This window comes from Oncorhynchus kisutch, linkage group LG1 (genome assembly GCF_002021735.2).
Source record: "Oncorhynchus kisutch isolate 150728-3 linkage group LG1, Okis_V2, whole genome shotgun sequence".
NCBI lineage: Eukaryota > Metazoa > Chordata > Actinopteri > Salmoniformes > Salmonidae > Oncorhynchus > Oncorhynchus kisutch.
In genome coordinates, this window is record NC_034174.2 from 45,872,715 (window position 1) to 45,889,682 (window position 16,968).

At 42.6% G+C, this 16,968-nt stretch overlaps 1 protein-coding gene across 4 annotated transcripts; it reads left to right on the plus strand.

Annotated features, from left to right (window-relative positions):
- Window positions 1-1,163: 1,163 nt before the first annotated feature.
- slc25a34 (solute carrier family 25 member 34) lies at window positions 1,164-16,109 on the plus strand. 4 transcript variants are annotated; one of them, XM_031834639.1, is made up of 7 exons: window positions 1,164-1,295; window positions 4,643-4,830; window positions 5,501-6,642; window positions 10,403-10,468; window positions 13,974-14,126; window positions 14,799-14,933; window positions 15,169-16,109. In XM_031834639.1, the coding sequence occupies exons 3-7, from the start codon at window positions 6,118-6,120 to the stop codon at window positions 15,349-15,351; spliced, it is 1,062 nt and encodes a 353-aa protein (XP_031690499.1). In that variant the 5' UTR covers window positions 1,164-1,295; window positions 4,643-4,830; window positions 5,501-6,117; the 3' UTR covers window positions 15,352-16,109. The 4 variants fall into 4 exon arrangements, with proteins under 4 accessions (XP_031690499.1, XP_031690490.1, XP_020341303.1 ...); XM_031834630.1 differs by having other exon boundaries at window positions 4,643-4,781; XM_020485714.2 differs by lacking the exon at window positions 4,643-4,830 and having other exon boundaries at window positions 1,169-1,295.
- Window positions 16,110-16,968: the final 859 nt, after the last annotated feature.

Here is a 16,968-nt window from a genome sequence, read left to right on the forward strand (position 1 = left end):
TACATTAAAATGCTACCAATACAGTTCTAAAAATATAATATGTTTTCATTTCAACGCTGATGCTAAATGTCAGTGTGAATCATTTTTCATATTTTCGTTTTTGTTTGTAGATCTGAGGTGAATGAACCTGCAGCAGCCAAGGTGATAATAGCTATTTTTTATGTAATCCAAATGGCATTTATTTTTTTTATTGTGTAGAAATGCATTAAATGAGCTTAAACTTTCAAAACAATGTTCAATTTTTTTACGTACATTTTATTTTACGTAAAAAAAATAGAAAATTTAAGTTGTCTTCTGATGAAGGGAAGCTGTGGCAGGATGATCTTTTTCTGATTTACAAATCATTTGTAATATAGAGATAAAGATTACATTCTGTCACAGATCTTAACACACTTTTTGATAAAATCCTATTTCATACGTGCCAATGGTATAAAGGACTCCAAGGTTAAATCATGACTAAGATTAGCAACTGAACATTTCATTATGTACCTCAAATTTGGAGATGGCAAAAATAGTGAAAAGAAATTCAAGAGATTTAGTAGTGAGTCAGTGCGGTAGTGGCAACTTTCTCAAATTGGACAATGTGGGCCTCGCGTGGCACCTGTGGTTATAGCAAGAATCAAATGAATGGGGGATTGGAAACAAGAAAAACTGAAAAAATTACAAGTCTGTAATTTTGAAACAAAACGCTATGTTCTAAAAAAGACAGTTCCTCCATCACAATCGCCACTTAACCATCCATCGAAGAAAAACAAATGTAAAAGATTTTCCACACCCACTGAAGCTGTCCCCAATTTTCAAGGCCAGTGTTGGGATTTGTTCATGAAGAAGTAATTGTCTTATCCGATTTTTACCTACCATAATAACCTACCACTGTGACTATGATGATAATACCAGCCTTTTTTAAATAGAGACAGACAGAAAGTTTGTCACTTTCTTCATTGTGGATCCCAGACTAACCTCTTTTTCCTTAGCACATGATTAGTCCTTCTATTTGAAAGCAGTGCTTTTCCCCTATGTTACACCCTTACACACTCCACCTCTGTTCTCAAAACTATAACCTTTTACCCAGAGACAATCCATAGGACCAAGGCAGGGGGCAGAACTTTCCGTTGGAACAGAGTAGGGGATGTGTTGAGGTGGCGGACAGGCCCCGGTCTTGATTGGCTCTGGCCTAAGGCAGTAGGAGGAGACTTCCACAATGGATGGGACTGCTGGGGACAAATGTTTACTAATGCTGTCTGGCTGTGCAGGGAGGGGAAGCAGAGAGGAAAAGACCACAACACACAACAAGAGTAAGTTTAGTGTAATTTGTTATCAGACATTCAGACTATTGTGGGAGTTTGCAGATTATGCTGAGTCACTCTGGGATTCAGACTTCAGTTTGATTACAGCGGTGCAAAGTTCTTGATTTGTAACTTGTGATCCCTGCTTATACCTGTCATTGTAGAGTAACTATGTGTATCTGTGTGCTCTTATTAGTAGTTGATGTGTATTTGTCTATGTATAAGTTGTAAAGTGATCAAACTGCATGGGTGGTTGTCTTATGAGTGTCATGGCTATTTCCATGTAAAAGGACCCATGAGCACCAACATGTGACATTCATAAAAGCATGTCAAATTGGGTGTCAATTGAAAGCTAAGTCTCTCTATATATATATTTTTTTTTTTTAAATGAAGGAGTATGTAAAGTGCATTCGGAAAGTATTCAGGCCCCTTGACTTTTTCCACATTTTGTTACTTTGTTTTTTTGCCCCTTATCAATTTACACACAATTCCCCATAATGACAAAGCGAAAACATTTTTTATACATTTTTGCAAATGAATTTAAAAAAATCTACAACTGGAATATCACATTTACATAAGTATTCAGACCCTTTACTCAGTACTCTGTTTAAGCACTTTTGGCAGTGATTACAGCCTTGAGTCTTCTTGGGTATGACGCTACAAGCTTGGCACACCTGTATTTGGTGAGTTTCACCCATTCTTCTCTGCAGATCCTCTCAAACTCTGTCAGGTTGGATGGGGAGCGTCAATGCACAGCTATTTTAAGGTCTCTCCAGAGATGTTCGATCGGGTTCAAGTCTGGGCTCTGGCTGGGCCACTCAACGACATTCAGGAACTTGTCCCGAAGCCACTCCAGTGTTGTTTTGGCGTTTTTCCCTCAATCCTGAGTAGTCTCCCAGTCCCTGTTGCTGAAAACATCCCCACAGCATGATGCTACCACCACCATGCTTCACCGAAGGGCTTGTGCCAGGTTTCCTCCAGACGTGACGCTTGGCATTCAGGCCAAAGAGGTCAATCTTGGTTTCATCAAACCAGAGAATCTCTGAGAGATCCTTTGGGTGCCTTTTGGCAAACTCCAAACGGGCTGTCATGTGCCTTTTACTGAGGAGTGGCTTCCGTCTGCCTACTCAATCAATCAATCAATCAAATGTATTTATAAAGCCCTTTTTTACATCAGCTGATGTCAGAAACCCAGCCTAAAACCCCAAACAGCAAGCAATGCAGATGTAGAAGCACGGTTGCTAGGAAAAACTCCCTAGAAAGGCAGGAACCTAGGAAAAAATCTATAGAGGAACCAGGCTCTGAGGTGTGGTCAGTCCTCTTCTGGCTGTGCCGGGTGGAGATTATAACAGTATATGGCCAAGATGTTCAAAAGTTCATAGATGACCAGCAGGGTCAAATAATCTAAATAATCACAGTGGTTGTAGAGGGTGCAACAGGTCAGCACCTCAGGAGTAAATGTCAGTTGATTTTTCATAGCCGAGCATTCAGAGTTAGAGACAGCAGGTGCGGTAGAGAGAGAGTTGAAAACAGCAGGTCCGGGACAAGGTAGCATGTCCGGTGAACAGGTCAGGGTTCCATAGCCGCAGGCAGAACAGTTGAAACTGGAGCAGCAGCACGACCAAGTGGACCGGGGACAGCAAGGAGTCATCAGGGCAGGTAGTCCTGAGGCATGGTCCTAGGGCTCAGGTTCTCCAAGAGAGAGCGAAAGAAAGAAAAAGAAAGAAAGAGAGAGAAAAAGAGAAAATTAGAGGGAGCAGATTTAAATTCACACAGGACACTGGATAAGACAGGAGAAATACTCCAGACATAACAGACTGACCCTAGCCCCCTGACACAAACTACTGCAGCACAAATACTGGAGGCTGAGACAGGAGGGGTCGGAAGACACTGTGGCCCCGTCCGACAATACCACCGGACAGGGCCAACCAGGCAGGATATAACCCCACCCACTTTGCCAAAGCACAGCCCCCACCCCACTAGAGGTATATCTTCAAATCACCAACTTACTACCATAAGACAAGGCTACTCTACCATAAAGGCCCGATTGGTGGAGTGCTGCAGAGGTGGTTGTCTTTCTGGAAGGTCTTCCCATCTCCATAGAGGAAATCTGGAGCTCTGTCAGAGTGACTATTGTGTTCTTGGTCACCTCCATGACCAAGGCCCTTCTCACCCGATTGCTCAGTTTGGTCGGGTGGCCAGCTCTAGGAAGAGTCTCTGTGATTCCAAACTTATTCCATTTAGGTATGATGGAGGCGACTGTGTTCTTGAGGACCTTCAATGCTGCAGAAATGTTTTAGTACCCTTCCCCGGATCTATGAGTCGACACAATTCTGTCTCGGAGCTCTACTGACAATCCCTTCAACCTCATGGCTTGGTTTTTGCTCTGACATGCACTGTCAACTGTGGGACCTTGTATAGACAGGTGTGTGCCTTTCCAAATCATGTCCAATCAATTGAATTTACCACAGGTGGACTCCAATCAAGTTGTAGAAACATCTTAAGGATGATCAATGGAAACAGGATGTACCTGAGCTCAATTTTGAGCCTCATAACAAAGGGTCTGAATACTTACTTTATGTAAAAAAGGTATTTATGTATTTATTTTTAACACATTTGGAAAAAAATTATCTAAAAACTGTTTTTGCTTGGGTATTGTGTGTAGATTGATGAGGAGCATTTTTATTTCATCCATTTTAGAATAAGGCTGTAATGTAACAAAATGTGGAAAAGGGGAAGGGGTCTGAATACTTTCCAAATGCATGTTATATCCTAAATATTAGGAATAAGCAAAGGGTTTGATTTAAGGTCAAACAGATGGAAAAGGAGTCTTAAAAAACATCTACCAGAAAGTCTTTAAAAGGTATTAGAAATACATCAACACACAATAATCTTGAAGTAAAGATCCCTGCCAACTAATATCAACACTTATATTTTGATAAATTATTTGCCTTGTGTGAGTTTTGGAAACATTGCCCTGTGCCCTCATATTCCGTTACCAAAAAAACACATATCCTTCAAATATTTTCACATTTCTCTCCCTCGTAAGGAGGGAGGATAATGAAAGTTCAAATATTAATTGATTAAAACTCAAAATTTTGTTACCAAATAATCTGCCATAGAATTACTGCAATTAATGACACAGAATTACTGCAATTGATGACCCAGAGGGTTAACCATAGGAAATCATAGTAGTCACAAACCACAGTTGGGTCACCTGCTACTGTCATAACTGTTTTCTTTCTCTTCCTGTAGTCTGGTGGTCAATGCTAGTGTGAAAATAGTCTGGACAAACTCTGCTTATCTCTCTCCCTCTTTCTTTCATCTGCCTCTCTCTCCTGCTCTTCTCTCTCCAGTTAATATCAACTCTCCAGGATCCTACTGACACCTACCCATGAGCCCCCTCTTTTTCCTTTTACTCTAACTAACATCCTTACCCACTGAGCACCGACCGACACAGGACGTCCATGGATGTTGACAAGTTGTTGAAATTTGGTCAGTCCGCCCTGGCCTTGATTTCAACATCTACAAACATAGATTTTTGGTACGGTCTCTGATTTGGCTTAAACATAGACGTCCATGATTGATTCAGATTTGGACCAGACCAAATCTGAACCAATCATAGATGTCTATGTTTCACAATTTTGGAGAGCACAGCACAGTATATTAAAGTTAAAACACATTTGAGTATAGTTCAGTACAGTCCTCTATTGTACTGTACAGTAGAGTTCAGTGCAGTGCAGTACACAGTAGAGCACACTAGAATTGAGTACTCTAATGTATTGTACTGTACTGAACTATACTTTACTGTACTCTACTGAGCTCTACTGTACGGCGATTTTACCAAAGTTCTTCCAGTAAATGTGTTTTGTAAATTTTGCTGTGCAAATTGTTAAAATTTGTCATTGTGCATATAGTTGGATGGTTTGTTAAACTTTGAAATCAATGTTTTTTGTTTGGCATACATCTTTAAGTGAAAAATCTGAGTCAGCGCAATTCTGCTACTGTGGAATTGCCCTTATGTGACTGAGTTCTGTTGGGAAGAAATGTAGTGTCAGCTGTCCTCCTTAATCTCCTGTTACATATTCTCTAAAGAAATGTAACCAAAAGAAGCAACCAAAGCAGGACATGTAGTCCCTCCTCATAACATGTTTTCTTTTTCAGAGGAATTGCAACAGAAATCTAGAATCTAAGATTTCCTTATTCTTTTACAGAATCCTGCAGGTACTTGGCTCTCGGGTTGGGCTAGATCTCTTGGCTGGACTTCCTCAGTGATAATTTCACATTTCGACACGTTAGCTCAGTGAACAAAATACAACTCTTTAACCCAACTCATGATTTGCTTTCAAGGACATTGAGGACCTCAACCTGTAGCTACTTATGAAGAGACTGGCATAAGACATCTCAGGACAACATCCCAGAAACACTGAGCACCAATGTCAGAGGAGCACTGTGGCAGGAGCACAGGTCACGTGACATCATAGCAGCATAACAGCATAGCAGGAAGTGATCGCTGAATTCTTATCGTACCACTCTGTACAGTCAGCTGTACAGGTTTATATTTCAGTCATTTAGCAGACACTCTTAGGGTTAAGAGCCTTGCCCAGGGGCACATTGACCGATTTTTCAACTATTCGACAAACCCAACACTCTTAACCGCAAGGCTACCTGCCACACAGTTCTGACCTCACCGTTTCCTACCACGCTTTCGTGATCACATGCACCATACCCACACTCCGTCACACTCCATACCCTCTCACCCACCTGGGAGCCCTTCCTTAGCCTGGGTAGACTCATCACCAAGCACCATTGGACACTGCACCCTTCAGAAATGACCGGTACCCAGCTAATGAACTATCCCACCACAAACTCTCCATTCAGCTCTCCCAGCTCCAACTCCATTCTGCTCCAATCAGCTGCCATGACATCCCCAGTCCCCCCTTTTTCCCGGGCCACCTCAGTCCCCTCGCCTCAACTGCCTCCGGCCCTGTGGCCCCCACTGGACTTTGCCTTAGGAGCGTTGTCGTGCTGCGGGGCCTGTGTGTTCACTAACCCCCTGGAGGTGGTAAAGACACGGTTGCAGCTGCAGGGAGAGCTGCGGGCGCGGGGGTCCTACCGACAGCACTACCGCGGGGTGCTGCAGGCCCTGTGGGTGGTGGGGAGGACGGATGGGCTCCGCGGGCTGCAGAAGGGGCTCTCGGCTGGGCTGATGTACCAGGGTCTGATGAACGGCGTGAGGCTGGGCTTCTACTCCTACTGTGACACCGTGGGGTTCACTGCAGCCCCTGGAGGGAGTCTGATGTCAGGGGCCGTGGCCGGGGCTCTGGGGGCCTTCATTGCCTCTCCTGCCTATCTGGTGAGTGGCATACATCTTTGTTGTATTGTTCTCGCTCTCATAGTGCATAGCTTTGGATGAGGTAAGGAGATATGGAGGGTACTTAGGGTGTCATATCGCCATGCACAGACCTTACAATATTAACAGTGTTCACCCTGGAGTATGTGCCCCAATTTTCACAGTATGCACCCCCTCCCCAACATGAAAAATATTAACCCCTCTTATAGAATTAAGAGGGGTTAACTGCCTTGTTCAGGGGCAGATGTGGGAACTCTAGATCGCCATTGTAAATAAGAATTTGTTCTTAACTGACTTGCCTAGTTAAATAAAGGTTGGTTTTAAGGCGACTTTCGTGAAATAATAATTGTCCACCTCATGGTTCAGCTCTCAGATATTTTAGTACTAAATGTATCAGGGCATTGCATGCATAGGCCTATAGGCTTAGGTGTCCACTGTACTGTACTTTTTATACTATTTTCTACATTGTAGAATAATAGTGAAGACATCAAAACTATGAAATAGCACAAATGGAATCATGTAGTAATCGAAAAGTGTTAAACAAAAAAATATATATTTTAGATTCTTCAAAGTAGCCACCCTTTGCCTTGTTGACAGCTTTGCACACTCTTGGCATTCTCTCAACCAGTTTCACCTGGAACGCTTTTCCAATAGTCTTGAAAGAGTTCCCACATATGCTGAGCACTTGTTGGCTGCTTTTCCTTCACTCTGCAGTCCAACTCATCCAAAACCATCTCAACTGGGTTGAGGTCGGGTGATTGTGGAGGCCAGGTCATCTGATGCAGCACTCCATCACTCTACTTCTTGGTCGAATAGCCCTTACACAGCCTGGAGGTGTGTTGGGTAATTGTCCTCTTGAAAAACAAATGATAATCCCACTAAGCCCAAAACAGATGGGATGGCGTATCGCTGCAGAATGCTGTGGTTGCCATGCTGGTTAAGTGCGCCTTGAATTCTAAATAAATCAATGACAGTGTCAACAGCAAAGCACCCCCACACCATTATACATCCTCCTCCATGCTTCATGGTGGGAACCACACATGCGGAGATCATCCGTTCACCTACTTTGCGTCTCACAAAGACACAGCGATTGGAACCAAAAATCTCAAATTTGGACTCATCAGACCAAATGACAGATTTCCACCGGTCTAATGTCCATTGCTCGTGTTTCTTGGTCCAAACAAGTCTCTTCTTATTATTGGTGTCCTTTAGTAGTGTTTTTTTTGCAGAAATTCGACCACGAAGGCCTGATTCACGCAGTCTCTTCTGAACAGTTGATGTTGATATGTGTCTGTTACTTGAACTCGCTGAAGCATTTATTTGGGCTGCAATTTCTGAGGCTGGTAACTATAATGAATTATCCTCTGCAGCAGAGGTAACTCTGGGTCTTCCTTTCCTGTGGCGGTCCTAATGAGAGCCTGTTTCATCATAGTGCTTGATGGTTTTTGCAACTGCACTTGAAGCAACTTTCAAAGTTCTTGACATTTTTCAGATTGACTGACCTAAAGTAATGATGGACTGTTGTGTCTCTGATTATTTGAGCTGTTATTGCCATAATTGCCATAATATGGACTTGGTCTTTTACCAAATAGGGCTATCTACTGTATACCACCGCTACTGTGGTTCTTCCTTTAAAAGATATGAGCTTATGCCACAACCGTTTGTGGTAGATGGTGGCAGATTGTGGTAAATTGCGTCATTCTGGCAACAATGGCTGACACTTTAATAATAATGCCATAGAATTCTGCGGCAGTACGCTGCAACTTTTAAAGGAAGAACCTTGTCACAACACAACTGATTGGCTCAAACGCATTAAGGAAAGAAATTCCACAAAAGAACTTTTAACAAGGCACACCTGTTAATTGATATGCATTCCAGGTGACTACCCCATGAAGCTGGTTGAGAGAATGCCAAGTGTGTGCAAAGCATTCATCAAGGCAAAGGGTGGCTACTTTGAAGAATCTCAAATATAAAATATATTTAGATTTGTTTAACACTTTTATGGTTGCTACATGATTCCATATGTGTTAGAGTATTTCATAGTTTTGATGTCCTCACTATTATTCTACAATGTAGAAAATAGTACAAATAAAGAGGAAGCCTGGAATGAGTAGGTGTGTCCAAACATTTGACGGGTACTGTATATATATATATAAAGGAAGATAAGCTTAGTCCTAACCCCACATGCATTTCTTTATGTCAGGTGGCTACATCTATATCTGCTATACAGATATAGATGTACAGAAGGAGGGTAATTGGTACATTTTCAATCTGAATATTTTGTATAAAGATAAGTGTTATATTGTTATATTATAGGCGTAACTCTGGCAGGCCTGAAACATTCTTCCTCACCTCAAGTTCAACTGTCAGTCAGTCAGTCAGTTGGAGCGCCGGGGTGCACTGCCTTCATATAATAAGCCCGCAGTAGCTAATGCTTAATAATAGCCACACCATACCAAACCTTCACAGACGTTTCTTAACTTTATTACAGTTAACATCAAAAGCAATCAAGCCATTAGGGACAATATGAACAGAAGAGCAAATGTAAACCATAGAAAAACTCACTTCCCTCCCCCGTGCCCAATAAAAAAAACACACAACCCTCCCTAAAGAAAAAAAAAACAACTTTGACAATGTTGGACCACCCCTCCCCCCAGTAAATGTAGATCTGTCCCTAAGTGTGACAGTGTTTATTTGTGTCATTCATTTATTGTGTGTGCGGGTAGTAATATTGCCCCAGCCATTTTCCCTGTTATGAGAACTTGACGTGTTTGTGTTGGTACCAAAAATACAAATCTGTTGTGTTTCTACTGTGCGAAGGGCAGTGACTTCTACAGTGGCTGTGTATTTCCCCATGAGTTAAAGCAGTTGTATAACTTGTGTACCCCAAGGTGGCTCTCATATACTCCGGCTGCTGTTGTTGTCTAGGCTGCATCTGTTGCTCAATGTACCTCAGTGTAGCCATCTGACCTCTGCAGCATCGTGGAAACACTATATAATCTGCATGGTGATATGTTTGTGAGAATCTGGGTCACTAAATATACCCGGCACGTACCTACTTCCAACCACTACCCAAAATACTCCCCAGCACTCCCTCCTATGTTTTTTGGCAGAATATGAAGTAAAGAGAGAGCGAGAGAGATTAAAAGAGAAAGAGATGGGAGGCTATTTTTGGTTGCACCCGGTGTGTGAGAAGAAGCAGAGAGGGGTCCGACTCGGGTGTCTGTGCATGTGTACTGTGAGAGCCCAACTCAGGTTTCTAGACCCAGTCAGTGTGCAGTGTCATCTCAGTAAGCTGAATAATGGTCGTTCAGAGAGAAGGAGAGATGTGAAATGGAGGTCATGGGCATCCTGAAGGGATGTGTGTGCCTGTGAGTGCTCAAAAAACATGCACATGTTACATAACTCATACCAGGTGTACCCACTGAAGAGTGTGTCTCTATTTAGTGATGGGGTTGTGCCTCTGTTATTATGGGGAGGCGTAATGCAAAGTTTCTCTTTGCAATGCTGTGTATGTAAAATGGGTATACAACAGCGGAGGCTGGTGGGAGGAGCTATTGGAGGACGGGCTCACTGTTATGGCTGGAATGGAATGAATGGAACGGAGTCAAACATGTGGTTTCCATATGTTTTATGTGTTTGATACCGTTCCATGTATTCCATTCCAGCTCTCTTCCAATGAGTATGTCCTCCTATAGCTCCTCCCATCAACCACCTCTGGTATAAAATACATTGAAGCAAGTGTCTTATGTTTCCTCCACAGGTGAAGACACATCTGCAGGCCCAGACAGTCGAGGCCATCGCAGTGGGTCACCAGCACAACCATCAGGTGAGGAGTGTGTGCGCTGTGTGTGAAACAGTTGGACCCAGTGTCCTCTAGTTGTTCGGGCTCTACACCAGTCCTTCATGTTGTGTAAGTATGTCACTTTGTTTCCAATCCCAGTCCTCTATCATTTTGGCTCACATCCCTCTCTCTCTCCCCCCTACTTCCTCAGCCCACCCCCAGCATAACTAACCATATCCGTGTGAACCCTAGTGACACGTTTCACAAACACCAGCCAATCAGTAACATGCAAACAGAGGCGTGGAGTGGTGTCAACGAAACAAAAACACACAACCTTTGTGACTGATACTGTAATCATCAAGATAAAGACAGGCACAGGGATTTATTTTTAAAACCCTGTTAAGGGATGTAGTGTGGCCCTTTTGATCTAAGAGATAAATTTTTTCAATTTGTCATGGCACTGTTCACTTTTTTCATGGCACTGTTCTTTTGCCTGGCTACCCAAACACCTTGCTTCCGGCCAAACGCTACGCCACGCCCATGGACGTTAGTTTCTTCGCCGCTATGTGTCTGGATCTGAGCACCTCCCCGATGATTTCTAGAACACAAATGCATTCTAAACGTACTGATTTGTCCAATACCTTAACTTCGTTGTCCTTAAACCATTTTTCCACAACTTTGGAAGTATGCTTGGAGTCATTGTCCATTTGGAAGACCCATTTGCGACCAAGCTTTAACTTCCTGACTGACGTCTTGAGATGTTGCTTCAATATATCCACATAATTTTCCTACCTCATGATGCCATCTATTTTGTGAAGTGCACCAGCCCCTCCTGCAGCAAAGCAACCCCACGACATGATGCTGCCAACCTGTGCTTCATGGTTGGGAAGGTGTTCTTTGGCTTGCAAGCCTCCCCCTTTTTTCTCCAAACATAATGATGGTCATTATTGTCAAACAGTTCTATTTTTTGTTTCATCAGACCAGAGAACATTTCTCCAAAAAGTATGATCTTTGTCCCCATGTGCAGTTGCAAACTGCAGTCTGGCTTTTTATGGCAGTTTTGGAGCAGTGGCTTCTTCCTTGTTGAGCGGCCTTTCAGGTTATGTCAATATAGGACTTGTTTTTACTGTGGATATAGATACTTTTGTACCTGTTTCCTCCAGCATCTTCACAAGGTCCTTTGCTGTTGTTCTGGGATTGATTTGCACTTTTTGCACCAAAGTATGTTCATCTCTAGGAGACAGAACACGTCTCCTTCCTGAGCGTTATGACGGCTGCGTGGTCCCATGGTGTTTATACTTGTGTACTATTATTTGTACAGATGAACGTGGTACCTTCAGGCGCTTGGAAATTGCTCCCAAGGATGAACCAGACTTGTGGAGGTGTACAGTGTGTTTTCTGAGGTTTTGGCTGATTTCTTTTGATTTTCTCATGATGTCAAGCAAAGAGGCACTAAGTTTGAAGGTAGGCCTTGAAATACATCCACAGGTACACCTCCAATTGACTCAAATTATGTCAATTAGCCTATCATAAGCTTCTAAAGCCATGACATAATTTTCTGGAATTTTCCAAGCAGTTTAAAAGGCACAGTCAACTTAGTGTATGTAAACTTCTAACCCACTGGAATTGTGATACAGGGAATTATAAATTAAATAATCTGTCTGTAAACAATTGTTGGAAAAATTACTTGTGTCATGCACAAAGTAGATGTCCTAACTGACTTGCCAAAACTATAGTTTGTTAACAAGACATTTGTGGAGTGGTTGAAAAACGAGTTTTAATGACGCCAACCTAAGTATATGTAAACTTCCGACTTCAACTGTATGTAGGTTTGCTATTGTAAAGCTGTCACAATATCCCTTTGTGTTCCATAGGCTGATGCTGTCCAATACCCTGACACACTGCCATTTGTGGGCAAAGTATCCACAAGTGATGTCAGCGCAGAGTTGATAACTTAATAGTCGAAAAATGTCCATACTTCAGGGAGAGATTTCGATAAGAAAACATTTTCACATTCAACAGCGAGAAGCACTATATATGGTAGTAGTAGTAGTTTATTTTAAAGGGACCATGTGTAAATTCAAGATTTCAGACAGTGAAATATGATGTTCGCACCAGAGTTAGCTAAGCACAGATCATTTCCATCTGCAGTCCCTAACCAAACATAACTGAATACACAAACATAGCTAAATGCACATCAGTCATACAGTAGTATAGTAGGATAACAGATTAAAAGAAATACAGGAGACATAAAATACAACAAATTATACAACAAATTCAGCAGACTTGAGTGCATTAAGAATTAGTCAATGTGTGCAGGATTGATACGTCTTGATCCATGATTTGACCTGCACGGAGAAGGATTTAGTCACTCGTGTTTCTTAAAGTAGAGGGGATGGAATTCCGTTTCCTGATGCCTGAGGTGGAGAACGCTGACTGCCCAAATGTGTTTTCTTTTAGGAATGACACAGACTCCTCTTGTGGATGTCTGGGTGATTCTGCTGTTTTGTTCAGAGCTTAATATGCCAAAATCTTTCAGAGGTGGGGGTTCAACATTGTTGATAATCTTACAAACTAGACAAACAACTGAGAAATGGAACCGATTGTACTTGGGGAGAATATTGCAGTGATGGTAATGACGCGATTTCCTGTCCAGGATCTTCAGTGCTTGTTTATTTAGAGATCGAAGGGGTTTCAGTCATGTTTCATTGGCTTGAGACCAGCTGATGATACAATAGGACAGGTGGGAGAAGATCATTGCATGTAAATAGAATTTGGTTCATGATGTATCGGAAATTTGAAAGACTATCTGATTTTGCTGGACATCTTAATGTTTTTTCAAGTTCAAAGTATAATGCCCAGATATTTAAACTAGGTGACTGTTTACATTTTTTGTCCTTGAATAAGTATGTCCGAGTAAGCCTGTTTGTTTAGTTTTGTGAAGAAGTACATGGCTACCGTTTTAAAAAAAACATGAAGGGGGAGACAGGAGAGGTTGAGCCATTCAGCTACTTTTTACAATGATACTGCTTGCCACTTCATCAGCATAGAAATGCGTATAAAGAACTGTATCATCCACGTACATATCCACACCCTGGCATACAGACGGAAGGTCATTAATATAGAGGCTGAGTAACAAAGGGCCCAGGATTGACCCCTGTGGCACTCCCACAGTGCAATCCCTTGGTGAGGATAGTTCACCGTTAATCCAAACACATTGCATCTGGTCTGCCAGATAAGACACAATCCATAAGAAAGCACTTGACAAAATGTTGAAGTTGGATAGCTTGGAAAGGAAGACATTGTGGTAAACAGTGTCAAAGGCTTTTCTGGGGTTGAGGAAAACTGCACCTACAACACCCCCTTTGTCCAGCTTTGCCTTGATCTATAGGATATGGCAACATGCTGTTTCTGTAGAGTGGTTGACCCTAAACCAAAACTGCATGGAGTGAAGAGGAAAGCTACATTTATCCAGGTGGACTGGCTCGACACTTCCAACTTTTCTCCATCGTAAAATGTTTTGTTTTTTGTCTGAATTTCCCTCCGTCAGGGTGTGTCGAGTGCCTTCGCCAATATCTACCGGCGGGAGGGCGTGGTGGGGCTGTGGAGGGGTGTGAACGGGGCTGTGCCTCGAGTGATGGTGGGATCAGCCGCCCAACTGGCCACCTTCAGCTCGGCTAAGGAATGGGTGGCACGCCTACAGGTAACTATAGAAACCATCTATCACACTCGCAGGCTGTCGTGTGTATTGCGTTAAGCCAGGTGTCACACATGCAGAATGACCTGTACATACGGTATCAGCATATAAGGATGGTGTGTATATAGAACTATTGAAAGTTTTTGAGTGTGTTTAAAACAATTTTCGAAGGTACATTTCATACAAGTATCCATCAAGCGGTACCGGAGTGCCAAGTCTATGACCAAAAGGCCCCTTAACAGCTTCTACCCCCAAGCCAGAAGACTGCTGAACAATTAATCAAATGGTCACCTGGACCATTTATATTGACCCCACTCTCCATTTGTTTTTACACTGCTGCTACTTATTGTTTATCTGTGCATAGTCACTTTACCCCTACCTACATGTACAAATTACCTAGACTAACCTGTACCCCCGCACATTGTACCGGTACCCCCGGTATATAGCCTCGTTATTGTTATTTTATTGTGTTACTTTTTACTTTCATTTATTTGGTAAATAGTTTCTTAACTCTTTCTTGAACTGCATTGTTGGTTAAGGGCTTGTAAGTAAGCATTTCACAGTAAGGTCTACACCTGTTGTATTTGGCACATGTGACAAATAAAGTTTGATTTGATCAAGATATGAATAATCTTTCACCTCTACAGTTGGTTGATTTCTCTCTCTGTGTCCTTGTAGTGGTACAGTCCAAACAGCTGGCTGGTTGCCTTGACAGCTGCCTGTATCAGTGGAGTCGCCGTGACGATCACCATGACGCCGTTTGATGTCATCAGCACACGCCTCTATAACCAGCCAGTGGATGAGCGTCATAGGGTGAGCCTCTTTTGAATATCTCATTTTTCTTTGTCCACCATCATTGGAATTGCCTATTTCACCCTGATATTCCCTGGTCTTGGTTTCTAAGTAGAACCTTGCCTTCTCCATATACTGTATACTTCTGTATACTTCTTAGCTGTTGAACACACAGATTTATAAAGATCTATACTGTAACTGTCTTTAGACGTTGAACTCACAGTTTCATTTTCTGCCTCTCTTGCCTGTCTGTTAGGGTCGTCTGTACCTGGGCTTCTCAGACTGTCTGGTGAAGGTGTGCCGGACAGAGGGTTTTCTGGGGCTGTATAAAGGTATGGGCCCTGTGTTCTTCCGCCTGTGCCCTCACACCGTTCTTAGCATGCTCTTCTGGGACCTGATGAGACAACGGGCCTTTCAGGACGTTCAGAACGAGAGCTGAAGAGAAGAGGATATTCAGCCAATCTTGGAGGACAATGGAAGTTGATTTAACAAATAAAACATGTTTTGGCCTGCTGTCTTCATCAGAGCCCGAGCTAAGAAAGAAGGCCTCATATGGTGGACAGAGTTGAATGAATGACTGGTCCGTTGGTAAAGACGAGCAGTAGACACTCTTTGTGATGCCAGTGTGGAAAGTTGGTTGAGAGAAGGAGAGACGAGGAGGAGGAGACGCTCTCATAGACTTGCACTCCCTCACTGGTTAACTGGAAGGATACATAATGGCTTGATATACACTGAGTGTACAAAACATTATTGAGTTGCACACCCTTTTGCCCTCAAAACAGCCTCAATTCATCTGGGCATGGACTCCACAAGGTGTTGAAAATGTTCCACCGGGATGCTGGTCCATGTTGACACCAATGCTTCCCACAGTTGGGCACCCACAGGCTGGATGCCCTTTAGGTGGTGGACCATTCTTGATACACATTGGAAACTGTTGAGCGTGAAAAACCCAGCAGCGATGGAGTTCTTGACACACTCTCAAACCGGTGCGCCTGGCACCTACTACCAATCCCCAGTCAAAGGCATTTAAATGTTTTATCTTGTCCAATTACCCTCTAAATGGCATACAGTGCTTTGTAAAATAATTCAACCCCTTGGAGTTTTTCCTATTTTGTTGCATTACAACCTGTAATTTAAATAGATTTTTATTTGGATTTCATGTAATGGACATACACAAAATAGTTCAAATTGGTGAAGTGAAAAAATAACTTGTTTCAATAAATACATTTAAATTAAAAATGTAAAGTGGTGCATATGTATTCACCCCCTTCGATATGAAGCCCCAAAATAAGATCTGGTGCAACCAATTATCTTCAGAAGTCACATAATTGGTTAAATAATGCCCACCTGTGTGCAATCTAAGTGTCACATGATCTGTTACATGCGCTCAGTATATATACACCTGTTCTGACAGGCCCCAGAGTCTGCAACACCACTAAGCAAGGGGAACCACCAAGCAAGTGGCACTATGAAGACCAAGGAGACCAGGGACAAAGTTGTGGAGAAGTACAGATCAGGGTTGGGTTATAAAAAAATATCTGAAACTTTGAACATCCCACAGAGCACCATTAAATCCATTATTAAAATATGGAAAGAATATGGCACCACAACAAACCTGCCAAGAGTGGACCGCCCACCAGAACTCATGGACCAGGCAAGGAGGGCAATAATCAGAGAGGCAACAAAGAGACCAAAGATAAACCTGAAGGATCTACAAAGCTCCACAGCGGAGATTGGATTATCTGTCCATAGGACCACTTTAAGCCGTGCACTCCACAGAGCTGGACTAGAAAAAAAATAAGCAAACACGTTTGGTGTTCGCCAAAAGGCATGTGGGAGACTCCACAAACGTATGGAAGAAGGTACTCTGGTCAGATGAGACTCAAATGTAGCTTTTTGGCCATCAAGGAAAATGCTATGTCTGGCACAAACTCAACACATCTCATCACACCGAGAACACCATCCCCACAGTGAAGCATGGTGGTGGCAGCATCATGCTGTGGGGATGTTTTTCATTGGCAGGGACTGGGATGATGGTCAGAACTGGTCAGAATTG